Here is a 24,479-nt window from a genome sequence, read left to right on the forward strand (position 1 = left end):
TAAGGCCTCGCTATAAGCTCCCAAAATATTTTACTAACTTAACTTAGTTAGGATGTCATAACTATTATACAAATCAAAGGAGAGACTGATGTTAAAAGTATAGATCTTCATCAAATCTGAATGGTTTAACTACTTCTTAGCAAAACAAAAGATGTACTGTACAGGTAAACTATTCTACCCACTGTACCGGTGTACCAGCACAGGTGAACACACACCTAACCTCATAGGATTGAGCCCTAACTCATGATGTAACATAGCCTAAACATGTTTACAAAAATATCCCATGCAAACACTACCGCAGCTTTGTTAAAGTGTTCTCATTATACATTCTTATCGTGTCTGTGATTTACACACACTGTAATTTATTTGATGTCAATTTAATATGATGAAAACAGACAGAAAACAACAGAAAAGTCAAAAAAGGCACGTTAAATATACGACCTCAATTGCAAAAAAAGTTGGGAAGATGTGAAAATGTAAATAAAAACAGAATGCAATGATTTGAAAGTCTCATTAATCCATATTTTATTCACAACTGAACATAATAATATCAGATGTTGAAACTGAGATATTTCACAATTTCATGGAAAATATTAGCTCATTTTAAATTTGATGGTAGCAACACATCTCAGAAAAAGTTGGAAGAGGGGCAAGAACAGGCTGGAAAAAAAATTGCCGCAAATCAAAAACAAATGGAGGAACATTTGACAACTAATTAGGTTAATTGGTAACAGCTCAGCAACGTGACTGGTTAAAAAAGCAACATTTCATAGAGGCAGAACCTCGGGAATGTAAAGATGGGCTGAGGTTCAGCAATCTGTGACTACTGAGTCTATAAATTGTTGAACAATTTTAGAAAAATGTTCCTTAAAAATTGCGAAAGATAGAAATGTAAATTGCATGTGTAATTGTAATTGTAAAATTGCAAAGACTTTGAAGATCCCACCATCTACAATATATGACATCATCAGAAGATTCAGAGAATCAGAGAATCAGCCAAAGCTCATTTAAAATGGTTTGTGGCAAAATGGAAAGCTGTTCTGTGGTCAGATGAATCAAAATTTGAAATTCTTTTTAGAAAACATGGATGTCATGCCCTGTGGACTAAAGAGGTGAGGGACCATACAGCTTGTTATCAATGGACAGTTCAAAAGCCTGCATATCTGATGGTATGGGGGGAACATTAGTACCTATGGTGTGGGCAGCTTACACATCTGGAAAGGCACCATCAATGCTGAAAACTACAGAGCAGGTTTTAGAGTAACATATGCTCACATCCAGACAACATCTCTGTCATTGTTTTTTCTTGTGACTGCATTGTTAATGGGTTTGGTGCAGTTTATGTTGTGTTTTTGCAAATCAGATGACGTGTTGAACATCTGATCTGCCGCACTAGCTGTGGACTTTCTGTGTGGACTTTACACATTCTCCCTGTACTTAATGGTTGTTTGTTTTTGTATGTCTGTGTTGGCCCAGGGATAGACTGGTGACCTGTCCAGTATCCGACCCCCCCCCCCCCCCCTCAGCCTGAGCAGGATTAGTGATTAAAGTTAATTGATGGCTGCATGGACAATGCTGCCGTCAGCTATATTCATCTCATCCCAGCCGAAGTACAACTTCAAACAGCCACATGGAACCTCTCAAGCTGTGTCATAAATCCATACATCTAGCCGCTCTTCTTGTTTGCTCTGACTCTTGCAGCAAGCATCAAACATATTTAGTATAAATAGTTTTGATTACATTTGATTGTATTGCCTTCTTCCAGTGTGAACACATTCTTCATTCCAAGCCTCCTCCAGTAAGTGGGTAGCATGGATTTGGGACATATTGGACATTATTGGTAGGGTTTGACCAAATTTGGAAGAACTGACCCTGGGAATTACACAAACCATACGCTTATGAAACAGCAAAACAGATACGAGATAAAATCCCCCAATGTCCCCACACTCCATTTTCTGCATTTTAGGAACTACTGTGCTGACTTCACAAAGAATGGTACATCACCATTTAGGGTTAAAAGTAGTTTGTGTTGTATCATTGCAGAGAGGGGTGGTTGGATGTAGCAGAAAAAGAACTGGTCGGTGATAACAGTATAAAAAAGATTTAGTAAGACAAAGAGACATCAGAGCCACGATGAAGACTTGCATTGCTGTTGTTGTGCTGAGCCTGATCTCAGTGTGCCAGCCTGCACCGACCTGTGACCAGCTGCTGAAGCCAGTGGACAGAAGTCCAGATGTAAGTGTCATTTATTAGATAAACTACATTGAACCTGCTAAACCTATTTGGGCTACATTTGTTTTTCATGAAACGTGTCAGTTTAGAAAATAGTGCCAAACATTTACACGTTAGAAATGTAGAAACAAATGAATCAACAAAATGACCATTTTTCTGTTTTTTCAGTTGTCTGGAAGTTGGTTTGCCATAGCCATGTCCTCTGATGTCTGTTTGATTCCAGCATTATTCAATTCTTTGTTTTGGCCAAGTATTGCAGTGGATGTTACTGCACAGGCCACACCAAAAATCTATGAAGCCAAATTTAAGTTTAAAATGTAAGACATATTTATTTATCAAATCACAAATCTTTCAAAGTAAAATGCATTAAAGTGTCAAAGCATTTGTCCATGAATGATTATGTCCTCTGATCCTTGGCAGAAATGGATGCTGTTCTAAAGACCCTCAGCCATTTTTCTTTGAGAACAACACCATACTTAATGTTGACTCCAACAGTAAGAACGTTCTTAAGTATGTCGTGCACACTGGTGTTTAATCATGTGTATGTCTCTATATCCTTTGCTATGAAAGTTTTTTACTTGATAGGTCAGGCCTTTCCAAGCTCTGTTTTAGTGCACTGAAAAAAATGTTTTGGCAAATTTACTTAATTTTATTATGTCAAGTGGTTGCAAATAATATATTTATTTAAATCCAGATATGTTTTTTAAGTTGTCTGCACTTTAATGTACTATAATTTTAAGTACTTGCTAATAAATTATATTTGTATTTTTTTGCTAAATTATATATATTATATTGATATTAGTATATTTTCCACTAATGTTTTAGTCATTCCAACTAAGCTCTTGTTAAATGCACTTGAATATATTAGGTTAACTGGATTGACTTTACCCAATTTCTTGCTGTACATTCACCTTAATTTAATGATTTAACTCGTACATACAAAAATTAAGTTTCATCTAATTTCAGTGGATTCAGTAAATGTAAACCAAACAATATACTTGAAATACTAACTATATTTAGACTTCAATATAATCAATATAACAATAACATCTCTGTCAAAATGCAAATATGTGTTGGAAAACTTGCATCATTCCATTTATTAGACAGGCATGTGTATAGTTCAACCTATATCAATTGTAAACCTCACCTGTTAATATTGGAAAATGTAGCACAACTATTATGAAATGAAAATGCACTAAATACTGAAAATTTGCGAGTGTAGTGTTTAGAGAAAGAACGCAATATTTTGCTTCTCCCACAGCTGCACATGAGCAGTCCTTCTAAACGAACAAAGAAAAAAAAAAGCAAGTCGCAGCACAATTCATGATGAAAACAAATGTCACAAAGTCAAGTTCAGTGCATAGATGATTTCTATCAAAAGCGCTTAAGCTCAGGCTGCAGATGTAGTGTTGCTGAGAATGATCCTGCAGTGAAAATGCCACTGTCATCATCTAGTTCAGGTCGTCCAGTTCCTCCACTGTCCTTAACATGGGCATATATGCCTTAAGTAGGTTCCCCAGGATGTCATTTTCTTTGAGCTTCTGTATATTTTAAGAAAACAAAAGAAAAACATTTCTCTATTTAGTTTTATACTTGGGTAATAATTAATCTCTCACACATCAAAAAGTGCATCCATCTATCCTGGATTATATCCAGAATGGCAACAGCTTAATTTTATGCCAACTCTGGGTCAGTGTAATTCCAACTAACTTTTTAATTTGAAAGGTAAATACTTTAAATAGACTGACAATTTAAAAGGGTTTTAATTTGACAAAACTACCAGGGATGTTAAATAAATATGCAAATCAAATGAGGTTCTCATGGATAAAATAAAGCTGACATTAATTTTAAATTTTAAAACCAAATTAAGCCAGTTTTCCCAACATTCAATATTTAAAATTTTTAATGTAGACCTTTGACTTATGTCCTACAATTTACAGTGCAGGTGGTTTCCTGCCTCACCTGACCTGCACACTGTAGGCTTGTTACATTGGATGGACATTAAAAAGGGTTTAAATAGGAAAGTGTCACTGAGATCTGACACCTCATGTACCCCCAGTGGGTCATTAGGTGCTGTCTTCGTGGTGGATATGTTCTTTCCTGAGGATGAATAAAAAGGCAGCATGGAAAATTGGAGACAGGTTGTTTCTGAGTCCTCCACTTCCATTTGAACACAGATGATTTCATTTAATTTCGGTCTCTCCGCTACAGAGCTCTGAGCACTCACTACATTTGACAGCATACACTTGGTGTCTGGTTTCTGTCTTTCTCAGTGTGTTGGTTGGTTTGAAGTCAACAGGAATGAGAAAACTAAACGAAAAAGAAGATAGTTTTAACTTGGACACATTATTTAGATGTAGTGATTTTCCACCGACTGATTTTGACTTCACAGGAAAGCGGTCTAGTTGCCTTTACTCAATTTCCATATTTTAGGATTTATTGCAAAAATAATAATATTTGAAACTTTTTTAATACAGATGGAGAGTAACAGTAATTAGAGCAAGAGTTTAATGTGCAAGCATTTAATGGACTTCTGTTTCCATCAGACGCTCCAACTGGTGATCCAGATGTGCTGCTGCAAAGTGGATGTCCTGACTGCCTCGTTGTTAAAATGGATGACAACATTAACATTCTTCTGCTCCTCAGTAAGGAGAACAGAGGGATTAGATGAGAAAATATGTGACATTTCCAGTAACAATGAAATACGATAAAACTTGACATGCCAGAGCACTCACTGCACTTCTTACTTCATTGCAGAAAAGCTAATTTCCTTTCTTGGCTTTCAGACTAATTCATAATTCATGATATCCATGTGGAGGTACCTCTATAAAACTAAAGTCCATCATCCAGACATCTGTAACATTTAATATTTGATGAAGTGAGATGGGCTTATAACTAACTATGATTAAGCTATCAGTTGTTTTTTTTCACCTAAAATATATTGTTTTGTTTAACTAACCAAATGTAATTTGTTTTAGGAAATAAGTCTAAAAAGATACATACTTTTTCTTTAACAGGTAAAAGGCAGAATGCCACTGCTGCTGAGCTGACACAGTTTGAGACACAGGCCGATTGTCTTGGCTGGTACAAACCACACGTCCTAAACACAGATCATGGTGAGAAAAAATGTATTTTTATGAGTCTGTGTCAATGAATGAAATATAGGAAGTGACACCGTGTGTTCAGTGATAAAAATAGTATGTTGTACATGCTATGGTAAAACTGATTGTGGTGTTTGTGTCTTGTGTCGAGAAAATTCACATAAATGAATATTGTTGTTTGCTTCTTGCACAGATTATGAAAACTGCAACACAACAGATGATGCAGCATTAACTGACATGATCCATCAAAGACTGAAAAACACATTTGCTGCTCCACTCAACTGTATGGCAGAGAAATTTCTTTATTACCCAAACGTTGCCTACATGTGGGCTCAGCAATGGTGGAATAAATTTTGGTAAATGCAGTTGGATACTTTTTTCTAACTCTAACCATCTTTGTCTCAAGGTCGATCTTCTGGAAAAAATGAACAACTACTGACTAATATCCAAGTTTGGTAGCCCGCAAGCTTTGTCAGTAGCCAGCCATTTATGTTCACTTTTGCTAATGTTTTGACCTGACAAGGTGGACGTGTGACTTTTTAATTGCTTCACTTTGCTAATGCTCCACTTACTGAACCCTCTCAATGTGACATGTTGACATGGTTTATACCATGTCACTAAGACTCACACTCACCGCAGGCACCATTGTCTTGTATTGTGCCCAGGCACAATTGTCGCCCCTCCCCTCTCCCCTGCTGGTCCGTGCTTACATCGTGCTAAAGCGATCCATGCCCCAAGCATGCTTATGTCACTGTCATGTGACTTTTTGTTTGGATAAGACGTGCGTGTTGCAGATTAACCTCCATCTGTTACACTCATAAGTCCTCATGTCCCATTACATAAGATCGTTCTCAACTCGTTAAAAAACGGAGTGGAGTGGATCTCTCTGACAGTCTCTTGTTTCTCTTTTTTAACTTAAATCTTAAATAAAATTTAAAAGTCCCTTAGACACACACACACACACACACAAAACAAATAAAACAAACATTTAAAACGTATCGATGGTAATGTATGTACAGTACGACCATGTGACCATGTAGACTGTACGTATAACCAGACATAGTAGTCGTGCACAAACAGAAGAAGAAGGCTGTAGTGATACATGTACAGTAATAGTCCCAGGTGATATCAACATCAGAAAGTAAGAACCCAAGAAACTCGACCATGTGGAAGGTGAAATCACAAGTGGTCCCTGTGGTTATCGGAACAGTGGGGACTGTGACCCCCAATCACTAGGACAGCAGATTCCAGCAGATTAAAGAAACAACATCTGAGATCTCTGTCCGGAAGAGTGCAGTGAAGAAGAAAAAAAGAATCCTCTTTTATACTCTTTTATAAGTGCATCATTAACTTGTGTAATGATGATACTCCTTTTGACATTTTAAAAAAAGGGAATTCAAACAAACTGTATTATACCTTAAGTCAATTAAAAAAGTGTACAGTTTGCATGTTCTCCCTGTGGTTGCATGGGTTTTAATCTGGATTTCCCACCTGTCTAAAGACATGCATGTTACGTTCATTGGTGACTAAATGGCCGGTGAATGTGAGCGTGCATGACTGTTTGTCTCCATCTCTCCTGAGATGAACTGGTGACCTGTGTGGGGTGTCTAGTCTGCAGTTCATCCAGTAATAGCTGGGATCAGTTCCAGCACTGAACAAGATAAATGCTTAGAATGGGGGCATCTGAATGCTTATAACGCGATTGAGTGGCTAATGTGTGAACTTTTCTTTCTCAGTATCATAACTACTTTCTGTACACTTTATTATTCTAACTTACTTCCGCTGGTAACACACGGCATTATCAAAATCTTATGACATGAAGTGTGCAGCTTTGTCGGGAACTGTAGAGGGTGCATGTTTATTTGTTGTGTACACAAGGCTGACATGAAATGCTAATATTTGGGATCACTTTAGTTGGTAGTGTAGGATCTCAGAGAGGGGTGGGTACATTTGGCAGAAAAATAACTGGTCACTGACAATATAAAAGAGACTGAGGAGAGACAGAGGCATCAGAATCATGATGAAGACTTTGTGTATTGCTGCTGTTGTGCTGAGTCTCACCTCAGTGTGCCAGCCTGCATCGCTGGACTGTGACAACCTGCTGAAGCCAGTGGACAAAAGTCCAGATGTAAGTGTCATTGCCTATTTATAAAAACAATAATTCACATCAAATGTTTCACATCATTGTCAAATGTCTGAAGTTGTCAACTGACAAAATAATCTTCTTTCATTTCAGTTGTCTGGGAGGTGGTTTATCATAGCCATGTCCTCAGAAATCTGTATGATTCCAGCATTACTGAATTCTTTAATGTTTCCAAGTATAGCAGTGGACATCACTGCACAAGCCAAACCGAACATCTATGAAACCACCGTTCGTTTTAAACTGTAAGGCACATTTCGACTTGTCTCTACTTAAAAAGTGAAGCACATCACAGAGTAGTAGTATTCGTTTAACAGCAATCATGTCCCTCTTTTTTTTTAATTATTTGAAGGTATGATCATTGTGCTGCAGAATCTGAAACTGTTTTATTTGAGCGCAACATCATGTTTGAAGTTGACAGCAACCGTAAGTGTATTAAAGAATACTACAATCAGCATGACACAGTGTAAACTAATATGTTATTTAATCTTTTGTTAATGCTCATTATGTTTCCATCAGATTCCCTAGCTGGTTCTGCAGATGTGCTGCTGCAAACTGGATGTCCTGACTGCCTTGTTTTAAAGGGGAATGATACCTTTGAAGTTTTGCTGCTCCTCAGTAAGGAGAATATATAAATAGAATAGGGAACCATGTGAAAAAGTTATGCACTGAACAGCACTGCCATTCTATAAATGACCATTTAGTGTTTAGGGGGCCTGGTGCCTCAGTGGTAGAGCAATGGGTTGGGATACAGAAGGCTGCGAGTTTGAATCCCAGCCCCCCCAGGTGTGGCCCTGCCAGCCACCAACGGCAACCTTGGTGCCCGTCCCGAGTGTTTGTGATTTCTGTGAATATACTGAACTTGAAAAACTCACGACAGAGCATGCAACATACATCACGTACATGCATATGAGATTATCTGGTATATATCATGTTTTGAGAGAAAACTAATAAGACTTTAACCTCAAATGTTTCAACTGTTTAACAGGTAGAAGACAGAACGTCACTGATGCTGAGCTGAAGGAGTTTAGGATGCAAGTTAAATGTCTTGATTGGGCTGAAGCGGAGATCTTAAACACAGATCATGGTAAGAAATGAAACAGAAACTGCAGCGAAGTGAAGTGGCATTGTACAATGACTCCTACTCTTTTACTCTCTGCAGTGCCAATGTAATGCTTAAATCTAGGATTGCATGCAACACGTGCCATGGTAAAATGTACCACGGGCTTCTTACTGTCATGTTCATTGGAGAATGCAGTTCAAAGCACTTTTATTCATATTGGCTTTTTATCGTCTCATATTGTCTTCATTTTCTTATTTTTGCTTCCTCCACAGATTATAAAAACTGCAAATCATTGGATGATGACAGTGATGTTGATTTTTCAGCACTATGGAGCATGATGAGTGAGAGGCTGAAAAATTCATTCAAAACGCCTCTCAAATGTATTACAAAGGACATTTCTGGTTTCATAAATGCTATCTATGAGATTATTCAGGAAGAATAACATACATGCCTTAGGGAAATTTCATTCAATGCTTGAAAGGTATTGATCCCTGATTGATTTTGTCTCAAAATTACAGGCTGCCCCAAAGTTTCTCTCATTCAGCTTTTTGAGGTTTAAATTGACTGTATGTATGGACTCGCTGTGACGGACAGTCCTTTCTACAGCAACATACTTATTCCTTGTTGTTGTGTAACATTAAAGGAATGCAATAACATCGATGTCTCCTTCAATCTTTCAATCTTTCAATTCAACAGTATCTAAAGGGTTAAAGCTCTAAAGAACATATTGTGCATTCTTATACTAAACTATGATTTTTTTTAAAGTTTTTTTTATCTTAAAAACACTGAACAGACTTTCTTTAAATATAAATGACTTTTCATTTTCAAGTCTGGTTGCGTCAAATATTTAAGTTTAAAGTTAGGAGCATTTGCCCACTTTTGAAGGCCACTGGTTACCAATTAATTTACTCTCAAAACTAAGACCCCTTTCTTCTCTTGTTCAGTTTTTTCAAAGCTTTAGTGGTGGGTGGTATGGGCTCACTTTGATATGCAGTGCTTCTTTTGCAGTAAGTCTTTGTTGCTGTGTAATATTGCAGGAATGTAGTATGTATTGGTTGGATCATATCTGCAAAAGGATATCTGATACAAAACAATACTGTTCTTTTATTTTGCAGTGCAGACATAAAGATTTACAAATACAGTGTCACATAAGCTGTAATTTAAATCATATATTTTTAGGCAAACTGAACATCAACACAGCTTGTTGCTAGAAGGTGACATTTCAGTTTTGGTGATGTGGTTTTTGTGATTTACCAAAATTCTTAATCTCTGATATAAATGTCTTCAAATGGGCTCACTTCCATTACGGATAAAGCAGTTTGGATCAGTATTTGTGTTTCATATATATTTAATTATTAATCAAAGTTAAATTCTGATTCACTACTGCAAAAAATCAAAAGATCTCTGTATCCCAACCCACTGCTCTACCAATGAGCTACCAGGCCCCCTTCACTACTGCACACTGTTAGTTATATGAAAAAGTTAGATTTTGATCAAGATATGAACATTCCTGTGTCCTCACCTACGTTATAAGACTTTGCTCTCTACCCTGCTAAAATATTTAACAACCTTATTTGAGTTTCCACAAATAACTAGACTGGTGTTTCTCAGAAAGGTTTCATATAGCAACTGTAAACAAAAAGAAAATTGGTTTCTGCTACTTTGTAACTTACTACTGAAATAAGCTCCAATAAAGCTTGAAGTTACAGACACTGATGACACTTCATGTTAACTCTTTTTATAATTAGCTTTGCAGTGTATGTTTGATGGTTCATTGGAGAAATTAATTGTATTTGTTTAAATGTTTAAATGCTGTTTGTATGTAGTTCAGTCCCAGGTTTGTCTGACAGAACCGATCTAAATCTCAGTTCTCTGACCGAATAAAGCTTCAAGAACTGAAGTAGCAAGTGAATGATGATAAGTGTAATGAATGTGTGTATTTTCAATTTATTTTCCCGCAACCTTCAAATTAATGTCAAATAAGGCGAAAATGTGAGAGGAAGTAACATCTGCGGGATGTGTATGATGCCACAGTCCTTCTTTAATGTCAAATTAATACTCTTCTTAAATCTTGGTAACCTTTTCACAAGAGACATTTTGAACTGTTAAACACTGGAGTTACTACCTACATTTGAGGATTTCTTGAAGGATTTCTTTCTTCTTGGAGGATTTCTTTCTAGTGCCAAAATGTTCACAGTTATAAGGGCGAACGTAACAATTAACATGAATACTGAAAACATTAGTTGAATAAAACCATTAGAAACACAGACACTTACAATAATACTGGATTTGATGCACAGTGCTCTGATTTCATGGTGCTGCTGTTGTGCATGTTATCTCACCGTCTGAATTTGTGAGACCCTTTAGTGGAATGTTCTAGCACTCTGTCAGAATATCAGGTGACATTGCATTTTTACCTGCCTAATTTTTTTATCTCTTTTTATGTTTTCCTTTTTGATAGTGTCCCTCTTTGTTTGCCTCACCAGTCCTCAATCTCTTTCCTCCTATTATCTGCATCAACTTTTTTTCTGGTCTCCGCTGTTCAGTTGACTGCTGTATTTCTGGGCTGTGACACACTGAACAACTGCCAAGGATGCAATTTGTAATTTGTATTAGATAATGTAAGAAATTTCCTCAAGTCTTCAGCAAATGTACTATGAAGTTATGATATAATACGCAAGAAATATAAAAAATAATTTACAATCAAAGCAACTAATTTATGACACTGTGACCTATGCAGGATCATTGTGGAACACACCGTAACCATTCAATTGGTAACACTGTGTGCCATTCTTTTGTTTCAGTGTGAGTGGAAAAATACTGAACGTTACACAGCATCAGTTGAAACAATTTAAGAGACTGACATTTAGAAAGGACGGGCGAGTCCCTAACTAAGAAACTAAGAAAATAAATACATTTTGTCAAGCAGAGAAATACACGCAAAGAATACTCTTCGCAGATGTTTGTGGTAAAACCTGGGGTTGCAGAGAAAGAGAGATACACACTTTGGTAATGTAATATAATTTTATATTTTAATTTTATTTTAATATTTCTGTATATGTTTGATGCTTGCAACAGTGGTGCATACAGACTGTTTAAGGGGCAGGGGAAAAAAACTTTAACAGGCACTCGATATCAGCAGAGAACAACAATACATGATTGGTTAAAAGTCTACATTGCTTCATTATATTTACCTTACTGTGGGGTCAGTCCCAGTCACATTTAATAACTTTAAGGACAACTTGTATGGCAATTTGTCATGTTTGCTATACTGCGGGGGCAATTTAGAGGGTACTATTCCGGTGTTTGGTTGTCCCTCTGGGAAGCAGATGAAGCTGTTTCCCATCCCGATCACCTTGAGTCTGCCAGGGCTTGTAAGAATAATACACAGAATGTTAATATTTCAGGTTGGTGTTTGAATAGCCTGCCTGGAAACTGCCACAACAGACCAAACCGGGGCTTATGGTGTGTTCTCTTTACCTAAGAAGTTGGAGTCAGACTTCGTTATGACGTCACACCTGAACTGACTGTGTTCAAGTTGACCAGCTGGTATTGTAAAAATACCAGTTCTAGCCAGGTTGGCAACACCAGTTATAAAAATCCACTATGCTATTTTTGTGAATTATAATGCTGCAGCTACATATCCACAGGTAGACGTTGGACAGTACTATGTGTATGACTGAGACAAAAAAGGGAACAAACACAAATAAGCTAATAACGCTGCAAATGGATCATCCATATTGGATTTTGAAGATGAGTTGTTGAGATTCATTTGACTTTCCAAGAGACTCGATTTAAGGAGGCCTTATTTGAAATTTCTGACTGAAACTTATTGTGTATTTGCCAAAAGGGGCAGCTGTAGCTCAGTTGGTAAGGCCGTTATTCACATCAGTGGTTCAATCCCCGGTCCCAGCTATATGTCGAAGTGTGTCTGGGCAAGACACTGCATTTCCATTTCCATTTAGATTTAGTCATTTAGCAGACGCTTTTATCCATAGCGACTTACAAGTGAGATACAAGGCAACAAAAATTTAAGTCAAGGAGAAAACATCAAAGCAAAGTCCTATCAGAAAAGTGTTCACAGTTCACGAGATGAAATGGCAAAAAAGAGCAGAAAGGATTTTTTTTGTTTTGTTTTTTTAAAGAGATCCCCTAAGACCCCATTCCCGTCCCGAGCTGTGCAGTGCCGGTCCAAGCCCGGTAGAAATTGCGAAGGGTTGCGTCAGGAAGGGCAAATCAACATGCGGACAAGATCTGCTGTGGCGACCCTGAACTCACAGGATAAACTGAAAAGACAAAAAAAAAAGTTGTGTATTTGCCAATTGTGTCCGAATGTGTGTAAAGTGTATAAATCTATCCACTATATAGCGTACTCAAACTATCCCACAATACAATATACACTGCTTTCTGCTAACAATGCTCCCCATTTTAAAGATGAGAAAATTAACATTGCACGGCTCAAACTGCTGTTTAATTGTCCTAAATGTCAATTGACTACTCACTATTGAGTGAACTACTCAGTATACATTATATAGGGGGTAGGGAATGAGTGAGTAGGGGGTGATTTTGGACACAGCCTCTGAATTTCAGACTTCCGAGTAAAATTGAACGCACCATTAGTAGCCCCTGGATTTCTGGGGTGGGAAATTACAACCCAGTTGCTTTTCGTAGATTGTGATTTATATTTTACATATACTTGTTCCCTCTTTGTGTTTCAAAACGTAAACTAACAGCAAACTGGTAGCAAACTTTGCAGTGGCTCGATAGCAGCTGTTTGAGTAACTGACGCTTTATCTTTAGCTTGTTCTAGGGTTGCCTAGCAACGCCAGCTCAGAAAACCCGCACTGTTTTTAATCTTATAATTAAAAGACAAGAATAATGATATGTGAAAATAGTTACTACAATGCACTTTCCCGTGTACTCGTCTTTTGTAAAGCGCATGACTGTGACTCTGTTTGTTGTCTTTGAAACCGCGCAACAGCCCCCGGCGATCGGCTTTAGGACCCAGGGGCGCGGCGGCCAGCAGACACCGGTTGATGTGACGGGTCCACTCCGTATTACACATCTAATTACCTGACAGAGAGCGGTTGTTCGCGCAGGACAGCGTAGTCGGACCTAAAGTTCCCCGGCGGAGAAGCCGGACACGAAAGAAAAAGAGCCCCTTTCGCTATTTTCTCTTTTAAATCTTCCAGTCCACGTCTCCGCGCACCGTGACAAGGAGACCCGTCGCTTGTCTCACCGGCGACAACCATGAGCCAGAGGTTCACCGTCTCCAAGAGCGACGGCGATCGGCGCCCCTCAGACATCCAGGGGGAGGTGAACCAGCTGTTTGAGGGAGACGACCCCCCGACCAGAAGCGGAGCGGAGGGGACAGATTCTGCGGGCGCCGAGGTGGTGGTGGTGCTAAAAGGTAGAGAGACACTCATGCCGGCTTCATTCATCCTAACGCTGTTTGTTAGCTAAAGCCTACATGCTAGCGGTTCTGATGCTTGACTGCTCTTCCACATTGTCTGTGTGTGACTTGAATACTGAATAGCTTCGCAGGGCACGGTGTGGCCAGCGACGGACAATGCACTGCCAAACGTGCACGTTCCCCTTTTTACATCATATTTGGATTGTTACAGGTGCACTGCGCAGAATACTCTTAGAGGCTGCATGCACATCATTTGTTGGTAGTGGTTTCGCTTTGATTTTATGTGGTCTGCTAATTCTGTATGACAGACATGTTGCTTCTACTGTTGCATGCGTTCAAATGTATTTTTACCGCACAAGTCACCACGGCTCGCAGTCAATGGCGTCAGTTTATCCTCTTTGTTATAGTCTCCTCACCAACCGCTCTTCATCTGAAAAACATTACTTTGTGTGACCCTTAATTAGGCACAATGTCTTGTACACTTGCTGCTCGCAGCAGGTGAGCAGGGAAACTACTGGCCTCCCTGGAAAGGAGATGTCCGTGTCAAGTGCTCATTCTTGGGGCTTGGGTTAGATATACTCAACTAACAAAAGATTTTACTAGATGACAGCTTGCAGAATGGGTTATTTAGCCGTCACGTCTTTGTCTAAGATGTACCCCAAGAACTGGCGCACGATCAGTGGATTTAACACCCAGGACAATTCTAGTACGTCATACGAAGAGAATTTGATCAGGGGTGAACAAAATTTACTCAGGTTTTCAGCTCTACAGCTCTTTCAATTTCCTCCTTTGTCCCCCCAGTCCCAGCCCTCTCTCTCTCCTCGAGACCCCTGCCACTGTCGATCAGTCCTGTCACCAGGGCACTTGATGGGAAAAACTCAAGGTCCTGTCAGTCATTGTCTGAATGCAGCAAGGCAGAACCAATGGTCACAGAATTTCCCATTGGACCAGCAATGAAAGACTTTTCAGTTAGCATTATATAAAGTGCAGTCATTCAGTTCCAGTCAAGTGCAAAGGCAGGTTTATCAGCAAATACATTTTCTACTACTTTAACTATGAAGGCTGCTCCATTAATGACTTTTCAAATTAATTGGCCAGATTCCCATGAGTCCCGTAACTGCCTTTATTGTAGCTCTAGACTTGCAGCTCTTTAGTTTCTGTTCGTTGCTCTAATGTGTACTGTAATACCATGGCCTTACTTAGGCATTTAGTTAAATTCCTGCTTTATTGATCAAAAGCTCTGGCCAATATTGCTGGAATTTGATTATAATTTATGCTAATCTCTGGGCTCAGGCCCTACACTTTATGGTATATACTTCTTCTCACTGCGCATATTACCAGTCCTCCCCTTGCATTGACATCATTCCTGCTGTGTTAACGTTCATTTCTGCTGACAGATTTCTCCCATTACACCAGCTGGCCGCTGAGGTGAGGAATAAAAGGTTTAAATTACCATCCCGGCTTTGCAGTTCATTCCTATGTATGGCTACAGATTGAAGGTTCAAAGTATGGCACTTTCTCCTCTTGTGCAGGTGAATTAACAGAGAAATGCCTCCTCAGCATTTCTCCACTTATGCCCCAGTGTGTATCAGTCTTTCCCTGGGACAGAGAATGGCTGCATAGGGCGGTAGGAACAAATCTCACTATCTCCTTGTGTTTCCCTTAAGAGACGGAATGCTTCATTAAAAGACTTCCCTCTCATTTTGTATATGCCGTGGTCTTGCTGAGCTGCAGTCTTGCGGAGACTGGTGTCGCTACATCGACTTTGCTGGTTGCCATAGTGACAGAGTACATTTTCAGCAGAGTTGCCTCACAAATGGTCTTGCAGTGGGGTGAAAACACTTCAGATCAACCAAGTACCATTATGAAATCACTTGCTGAGATGGTTATTATATTTGCTATATCCTGTATTTTGTTCTGCGTGGTTTGGATGCGATGTGACAGAATAAACTAATAAAGTATAGATGACTATGTTTAAGGCTAATGTGTAACGTCTCCATATGAGCTTTTTTTTTAATATAGTTTTTTTCAGGACAATGCTAAAGATGTAGAATTTCCCTTAACTAAAGGTGACAGATTCCTTGTTTTATGTGGCAAAAGATCCAAAATGAGTTTTTCTTTAACTTTTATTAAAGTGAAATGGAAAATATAAAATATTCAATTTTAAGAAGCTGAACTCAAAGAGTATTTTCACTTACAAAAAATGACCTAAATGAGCAATCACACACCAAGTTTTTTTGGTTATACTTGTTGCAGCGCTAGTGAATAGTAGGGTTTACAGTAAAGATAGTATCAAAACCCTTCCACCTTATCTGTGTGTGTATGAGTTGGGTCAACTGAAACTTTTGTTTGAATATAAATTGGAGAAGGTGTGTAGAAAACAACAGAATGTGTCTTAATCTGCCAGTGTAATCAGGTTGTAATATTTGCTGCATAAAAAAAATGCAAGATCTGCCATTCAAAATTGTTCATATTTTAGCTGGTGGACAGGAGCAGTATCTTAATTCCTTTCCCTCGGCTTAAACTCGTGATCTTGTTTCTATCGATCTATTTGTGAGTGTGAGCTCAGTCAGCTGAGCCAGCCAATGTGGCTGATGATGACTGACTGTAGCAGGGATGAATATCCTTGTCTGGCTGACAAGTACCCTTTCTGCCCTTGACCTTGCAGCAGTGTAAAGAGATACGTCTTAGTTAGATCGGTTGGGCTCAGAGGAATGGGCTGCAGATGGGTTCAGCCAGCAACATAGTGAAGCTGTGAAGCTTTTTTCAGAAGCTTCACCAAGAGATTTACTGGTGTATCGCTTGTAATTCAGAGGAACAGTGTAGAAATGGGCAAATTGCAGTGTCCTGAGTTAAAGTGAATTTGCATTTAAACTAGGACCATGTAGCACCTGGATAGTGATCTGTAAACTCAGCATGTCTTATTTATTCTTTTATAGTTTATTTTAGTTAAATACTTACGATGTCAGCAAACCGAAAGATTTGTCTGCCACCCAGCACCACAGACATTACCATTCATTTTGAATCTTGTCCACCTGATTACTGCAAGTCCACTATTAAGTGCCCTTTCTGGTCTATCTACAGCTCCAGAGGGAAATGTCTGGCTTTTTAGTTTTTAAATTCCCCACTGTTATCACCGGGCAGTATCTAGTTTTGTATCTTGGGTAATTGGTGCTGGCGAGGCAGGTAATATTGAGGGTATATAAGTAATTTGCACAAACAAGCAAGTGAACAAAAAATGTTCAAACAAATCCCAGTAGAAATGAGATTAGTGAGAATAAAGCCCAGAAATCATCATGCTGTAAATGCAAAAAAATAAGATGAAAGTTGTTAAAACCATATGTAGAGCACAAGACTAATACAGAGTCAAGCCATTCAAGTGTCATTTGATTCTGTTTAATATTTTCTGCAAAAATATTAAACAGGCGTATGGAAGGAGGTAATGTGCTCAAATCCATTGCTTTGTTTGGCCTCTGTATAGCTGAACTATTTTGAGGTGAGTTGTAGTGGTCTGTTTCATAACGCATTGTATGATTGATGCAGCTCCTTAACAGGTTTTTTGTGGTTCTGGGCCAAGCTGTAATTGCTAAAAGCCTGTTTTATATTTTAGCATGATGACTATGTATTTTTTTTTTATATGGTTTAGTTTTATTTTTGTAATGACTAACTATTTTAGCAGATTGGCTTAAAACTAAAAATCTAAATTGACATTAACAACCCACCTATTATCAGAGGTTTGGATAGTGTACTGGAGAGAGTCAGACTTGATTGAGGTTCTTTGTCAGGATGTTGTGTTTCATTCTAGGCAAATTCAGTCCAGAAGAGAATGACACAACCATAATCCCCACAATAGCACACCAGAGATTTTTTTTTTTCTTTTTCATATTTATGCTTGATATTGTGTTTTTGCTACTTAGTATGCGTCAGCTCTAAAAAGTAATATTCTAAATTTATATGCAAAACTATCTCTGTGTACATCTCGGAACAAATGGAATTGTAGCTTAACAGAAGTCGGTATCTCCCCACGGCAGATCCCCACTTTTCACTGTGATTACTCTGTGTTCAGCTTGGTGTCATCTTGTTTATACTGCCTGTCTCTATCAAACCAAATGCAGAGCAGGGCCCTGTTCTTTGTAGGTTGCTAAATCGTTCCACTATCAAATAAGTTATGCTCGATGTTCTAATGCTGAATATGATTATCTGGTCATGTCAGTTCTTAATTTAAGAAGTGGATTAAAAAAGCTATATTTAATCATTTAGGATAACTGTGCACTTCTGTGGACATTGACCAGACACTATACATAGACACTCTTAATCACGATCAGCAGGTTTCCCATTGATTACCTCTAAATGAAGAATTGCTTTATCAAGAATATGCTATATAGAATTTACATAAGGTAATTCTTCAAGTGTCAAATTCATAAGGATGTGCAAAATGTGTTTGACGGATTAAATGTGAATTTTTAGTGGGGCCACAGTATGTCCACAATCGTTTGTATAAGTGCTGCATATATTCAGAGAGAGAGTACAAGGATGCTTCTCATTCACCAGTTCACACTCGCATCACTCACACACCGATGAGGGAGCTTCAGTGTCTTGCTCAAGGACACTTTGTGACCAGAGGAGCCGGGGATCAAACCAACAACTGCGGGATTCATGGACGGCCGCTCTATCTCCTGCGCCACAGCCGCCCCCAACTACTTATAGTACATTAAAAATGAGACTTACTAAGTTACTAGGCACTATAAATATTTGCAAAGGTTTTATTGGGGACTATTGTCAGCTTTGATGAATGATTTATGCAGAACTGATTTTGTACAGAATGTGGGACTGAGTAAAATTCTTATTTCACTCAAAGATATGTTTCAAGCTGTTGCTGCACAGGCAAAACTATTCTATTTGGTAGGATGCATTCACTTGTCGAGGATTGTGGCCACTCATAATAAAAGAAAAATAGGGACTGTCTACAGACATAATTTTTGGTCTTCACTCAAATTCAGTCATAAATGTCATGTAACGAATAGCCAACCTCCTCGATATACTGTTAAAGTGAGTCTTGTCCAAGGCCAATCGTGGATGACTCCTGTGGTAAGATAAATATAGTAGTTTTTGTAATTACTTCAAGGTTGGGAACTTGCTTCTGAATTTTATTGAATATTTACCCACCCTTTAAAAGCACTGTAGTCACAGCGTATCACGAGCGAGAAATGTGATACTCATATTTATAACTGCCTTATATTAGTTTTTGTGGGCCATCTGTTTCTACACAAATAGAATAGATGTGAGATTTTGTTTGGATAACGGCTACATTGTCTTTATCACTGAAATTAAATGAGAGCTAGAAAAGTCATTATTTAATGGAAAGCAGCGTTGAAATGCAACATTGTAAACCTTGCTACAAGAATCCAGTACTGATGTTTTTAGAGATTTTGCATGTAATGTAGCTCCAAGTCATGTGGTTTATTAGGAGCTGCCTTAGAAGTACACATGTCAAAGTGCTTCTTGACAGAGCTCTTCTGTATCTGCCACATCCTCTTAAATGGCTTTGACATTTAGTCTAATATGAGCTAGTTTTGTATTACTATCTGTAGTAATTGTTATTGAAAAGTTAACGTCCTCCCTGATAAAGAGTTGAGTATATTTAGTCTGCTGATTACAAAGAAATATAAAACCTCTGGGATGCAAAACCATAAGACCAATAGAGTGTGCTATTGTAGTCTGGTAAGAACAAAAGTAATCACCCAAACATTTAGTCCAAGGACGTGTGTTCAAGGTGCTGTTTTTGCTTGTCATCCTGCTTGAGAGTTAGAATTTCATGCTATTGCCTTGAATCCTTGCTAACCACATTCAGAGCTGGGTTGGAAATCTGAGCCCGGGTCAGTTACAAGCCAGTTTTGTAACCTTGACTGACGGAGTGTACAATCTCTGCACATCTGCAACGGCACGGTTGCAACACAGATCTGTAGGGACATTATGAATAAATGCATTATTATTACATGGTGCTCTTCCTATGATTAGTTTGTCTTCATCTGGTCCTTCTTTTAATTATGTATCCTAGTTTATACTAGTGTTGTTCACTTACATTTTGTGTCTCACTTCTACACAGTACATAAATGTCTCTGCATTTTTATTGAGGCTAAAAAGCTTTGGCAAAATAATCAAATTGTGATGTTTATTTTAAGAGCGATTTTCCAGTCCTGATTTAATATGCTGATTGTGTTTCAATTTCTTTCTATAAAATTCACTGAGCGGACTGCATGCTCTATACTGTTCCTTTATCTGAAGCGTGTGCATTAGGGCATACTACAGCATGTAGTATCTGCAAGGCTATCTTACAAGGCTATTCAGTGGCAGAAACAAGGGTACGGTCAGAAATGAAGGCAGGTGAAAAAACAGAGAGGACCTTCACATGAGACTTGGGACAATAATTTAAGCACATCAATAACTTATAGAATACAGACAAGATGATGCTACAGTGTCTTTGGGACAAGGCTCTGAAGTCCTTGTGTGGTCCAGCGAAAACATGGATTTTACTCATGGGTCACTGAGGGTAGATGGATAGAGAAAAACATGTCTACAGCACAATAAAGTGGGAAGGTATATGTGAATTCTTTCTGATGCCACTGTTTACATTAGCGTAGACCAGGAAAACATTAATCTTCCACTTACCTTTCTATGTCATCCTGGTCATCTGTCCTGCTCCTGCTGTAATGCCATTAAATGGCTAAATATCTTCCCCAGAAGAGCCATTGATTTGTAATCTAGCCAGCCATTAAATGCCATAGCTTCAGCACTATCAATCGCCCTGCTCCTTTTTCTGTCAAAGAGAGAACCATCAGTACAGTTTACTGTAGATCAATACAGCTGACACCATTACCTATGTATTTCCAGTCCCTATCTAATTTCAAAAGAGCTTAACCAAATTGCATAATGTGGCTGGACAGAAGTGTTGTGACATTGACCTGACAGCAGAGGGCAGCCTAACTGATGTTTTAATAGTAGACACAGAAGGCTGATTACTGATGATGTATGTGTAAGTGCTGAGTGCTCAGGGTATCTTATACAAAAATCTAAACCTAAGCCAAATATTGATGCTAATGTACAGGTTTTACTTTACTTAACTTTTTACATGCACATAATGTATAAAATAGTACATATGAATTGGATAGCTAAATATAAGAAATTGCTCTGCAATAAAGAGACAACAGGGGGCAGTTGTGTTCTTTCCTTTAATTGAGATTTCCAGCATCTCCAGATATTCAGTCGAATGGATGTGGTGGAAAAACATGATATGAGAGAAGGATCAGGAACCCAGTGAATTACACAACAGTCTGTGTTGTACGTTTGTGTGACAGAAGGTGCATGTTAAGCATATGGCAAGCGAGGAGTGTGTGTGTGTGTGTTTGTGTGTGTGTGCGTGTGTGGACGCACACGCTTTTGTGTGAGTATGGGAGAAGACGAAAGAGAGAGGAGAGAAAAAAGGGAGCAGCACAAGAGGGGGAGTAAGCCTCCCTTAGCCCAGAAATCCTTGTGCTATTATGTAACAAGGTCTGCAAACAGAGGGAGGTGTATGTGGTGGGGATTGGGACCATTTGATAGAAAGTGACAAAACCCTCCTCACATGCAGGCAGGCTGCGGGGCAGACCTCAGTGACACTAACGAGGGTTGAAACGGGGAGAAGGAAGGAAAGGAAACATCAGTGGAGAGAGGTAGAACATTTTTCTGTACCACGCAACAATGACACATCCATCACAGGTTCACACATCCTGCAAGTCGAACAGTCATGGCACTTTGTGCGGCACACGGGCTGCTCCACGTCTTCTAAACTTGAGATTTCTTTAGTGTTTGTGTTCTCACATAATGAGAACCTGCATGCTTAACATGTGTCGCACACACGTACAACACACACTGTTGTGTAATTCACTGGGTTCCTGATCCTTCTCTCATATCATGTTTTTCTACCGCATCCTTCTGCCTGAAGGGAATTTGTGGAGATGCTGGAAATCTCAATTAAAGGAAAGAACACATCCCTGCACTGATTCGGCATGTCAGTCTCACTTACAACATCCTGTAAAGAATGGTCCAAACGGTCCTCATGAAGGACGTGCACAGAAACGTCAGGTGAATTTTTGTTGTCTTCAGATGTTTTTCTAATGTGAGAAGAGGTGTGAATATTTCCTGTAATTGTGGGGGATGCCTGTAACTAGGGCATGCATACTCTATTTATCATAACATTTACTCAAGCTGAAACCATTAATGAATTATTTGATTAGTTAATAAACAAAAAAACAATAAGCGAACATTTAAAGTACCAGTAAAATGCCAAACCAGCAAAGTGCAAGGTTTCATCCACTAAAATGGAAATATGTTCTGTTTATTTGGTTGACTATGATAATAAATGGATTATGTCTTAGTTTGAGACTGTTGGACAAAGCAATTTAAATGTGTCAGCTTGAAATCTGGGGAATTCTTATTAACACTTTTTTGTCATTTCCTGATTAACTGAGTAATAAAAAAAAGCCTAACTGCTAAGGAAAATTTGTCCACCAATACTGAAATGATCCAACATTCTTTGCCTCAGTTCTTTCTCTGTTTCGTGCATTTTATTTTTGCATTGCATGTGTCACAGTGCACGTATAGTGGTGTTGCACTTAGTTTCATCACTCTGAATGTATTTGTTAGTCATGTGGGATCTGCCCTTTCTCAGCCCAACACAACCAGGATTTGTGGGCAGCCAAGTTTCTCACGACTCTTCTGCTCACCTTTAAAAGCTGAAACCAGGGTGAAAATAAAAGCATTAAACATTGTTGTGTAGCCAAGTTTGTGGTCATTTTTCCCACCAAAAATATGCTAATATCAACTACGTTTCCAAAGAACAGTGACTGATAAATCATCCCACTGACCTATTAAAACTAACATTGGTTGCCATAATAAAGAACTGTCACCATAATGTAATAGGTACACATGACTGTGGTGCATGTGTGTTATTTTGGCCTGATTTGGAAAGCAATACACACATCATGCACTGAGGCAATGGAGGCAGAGAGCAGCCGGCCAGAGATGCAGGTCATGGATCCCCATGGGGTTGGGCTGGTATTCAGGAATTATACCAGACCTTCTTGTCCCTGAGGACTGCTGCACTCCATTCATTTTCCCTCTGCTACTCTCTTGCTCTGGCTAGGAAAGAATTTGGGCCGCGTCTGGTGTGGGGGCATATTTTGAGTTTTGAAAAGGTGAACTGTAAAAAAGAAGACATATGATGTAAGCACTGTGCCACTAGCTAAATTAATTTGAATTATATGCCCTGTATTTAAAATTTGTGTTGAGAATTTTAATGTGTTTTGGCCAGCTGGCTAGCAGGCATGTTGCCATGGTGCCGGGGCAGGAAGAGGGAGAAGGATGGACCCTAGCCACATGTGCACATATTGCTGGGTTTTGTCAGTGCATTACAGTTGATTGGGGGTCGACACTCTCCATCACCATTACCATTCATTGCCCTGTGCTACAATGCCTGCAAGGGGACAAGAGATTTCCAAATATTTCTCATTGTCTTAATAGTGCGTGCAGATTGTTCCAACAGCTTGGAGCCGTTTGTCCTGCACTTTGGCATGTCAGACAGGTAGGCTGGTGCACGACCATAAAGTGCTTTCAAAACAAGTAAAAGAAGTTTAACATCACTACGAAAGCTGACAGGCAACCAGGGAATGACTTAAAACAGGTGCAAAATGTTCTGTCCTTTTGGTCCTTGTCAGGACTCGAGCAGCAGAGTTCTGAATCATTTATGCGACATTTAAAATTGTTTAGCATAAAAGCAATGTTAACAGGCTCTTTACTATTAAGGCTACAGGACCCCTGTCTCAACATAAAACTATTTGACTTTTTGGTTACAATTTGTTATTTTTTTATTTCTTTAAATAACATTTGGTCTACCGTGGATCACACCTGTATTCCAAACCAAAGAAAAAGGAAAAAGACTGTAGAATTATTCTTTACAAATATAATAAAATGCATAAAATAATACAATATACAAAACCATACTAAATCACAATATGATTGTATGAAGGCACTTTGATGCTGTCTAATTATACATGAACCCTTGCTAACATTAATTTAATGATTCACAATAAGAAATATAATTATTGAACCTGCATCCCAACTATTAAGATAATATTAATAGAATTTAAATATGTTGAGTATTTAAAAGGAATACTGGTCCTACCAACCTGCCCAATGTTTTATGGTTGCTTTTTGTTGCTCTTTTCTTTCTCCGCTTTCCACACACCCCAACCGGTCAAGGCAGATGACCTCCCCGCCCACCCTGAGCCTGGTTCTGCTGGAGGTTTCTTCCAGTAAATGGAGTTTTTCCTCTCCATTGTTGCCTCAAGGGGGAATTGTTGGCTCGCCTCTACATACCTGTATATTCTAGACTTTGTAAAGTTAGATGACATTGCACTATATAAATAAAGTTAAGTTGAATTGAATGGAATGAGTAGTAGGCGTTCAATTGCATAAATCAACTTTTGATCTGTT

The 24,479-nt window shown here is 38.7% G+C and overlaps 2 protein-coding genes across 4 annotated transcripts in view; both read left to right on the forward strand.

The window, feature by feature from the left end:
• Window positions 1-1,938: 1,938 nt before the first annotated feature.
• Window positions 1,939-9,192, forward strand: LOC137128120 (uncharacterized). 2 transcript variants are annotated; one of them, XR_010914514.1, is made up of 11 exons: window positions 1,939-2,235; window positions 2,401-2,549; window positions 2,653-2,726; window positions 4,779-4,877; window positions 5,250-5,348; window positions 5,527-7,461; window positions 7,570-7,718; window positions 7,826-7,899; window positions 7,993-8,091; window positions 8,462-8,560; window positions 8,809-9,192. XR_010914514.1 is itself a non-coding variant. In XM_067505849.1 (6 exons), the coding sequence occupies exons 1-6, from the start codon at window positions 7,351-7,353 to the stop codon at window positions 8,976-8,978; spliced, it is 702 nt and encodes a 233-aa protein (XP_067361950.1). In that variant the 5' UTR covers window positions 6,748-7,350; the 3' UTR covers window positions 8,979-9,192. The 2 variants fall into 2 exon arrangements, 1 of the variants encoding a protein (XP_067361950.1); XM_067505849.1 differs by lacking the exons at window positions 1,939-2,235; window positions 2,401-2,549; window positions 2,653-2,726; window positions 4,779-4,877; window positions 5,250-5,348 and having other exon boundaries at window positions 6,748-7,461.
• A 4,388-nt stretch (window positions 9,193-13,580) lies between these two features.
• slc12a5a (solute carrier family 12 member 5a) overlaps window positions 13,581-24,479 on the forward strand; it is a 134,304-nt gene continuing 123,405 nt past the window's right edge. The window contains exon 1 of one of the 2 annotated variants that reach the window (XM_067503276.1): window positions 13,581-13,946. In XM_067503276.1, coding sequence (XP_067359377.1) covers window positions 13,787-13,946 — 160 coding nt within the window. In that variant the 5' untranslated portion in view covers window positions 13,581-13,786. The remainder of the gene's footprint in view (window positions 13,947-24,479) is intronic. The other variant, XM_067503277.1, reaches the window with a different exon arrangement.

This window comes from Channa argus, chromosome 5 (genome assembly GCF_033026475.1).
Source record: "Channa argus isolate prfri chromosome 5, Channa argus male v1.0, whole genome shotgun sequence".
Classification (NCBI taxonomy): Eukaryota; Metazoa; Chordata; class Actinopteri; order Anabantiformes; family Channidae; genus Channa; species Channa argus.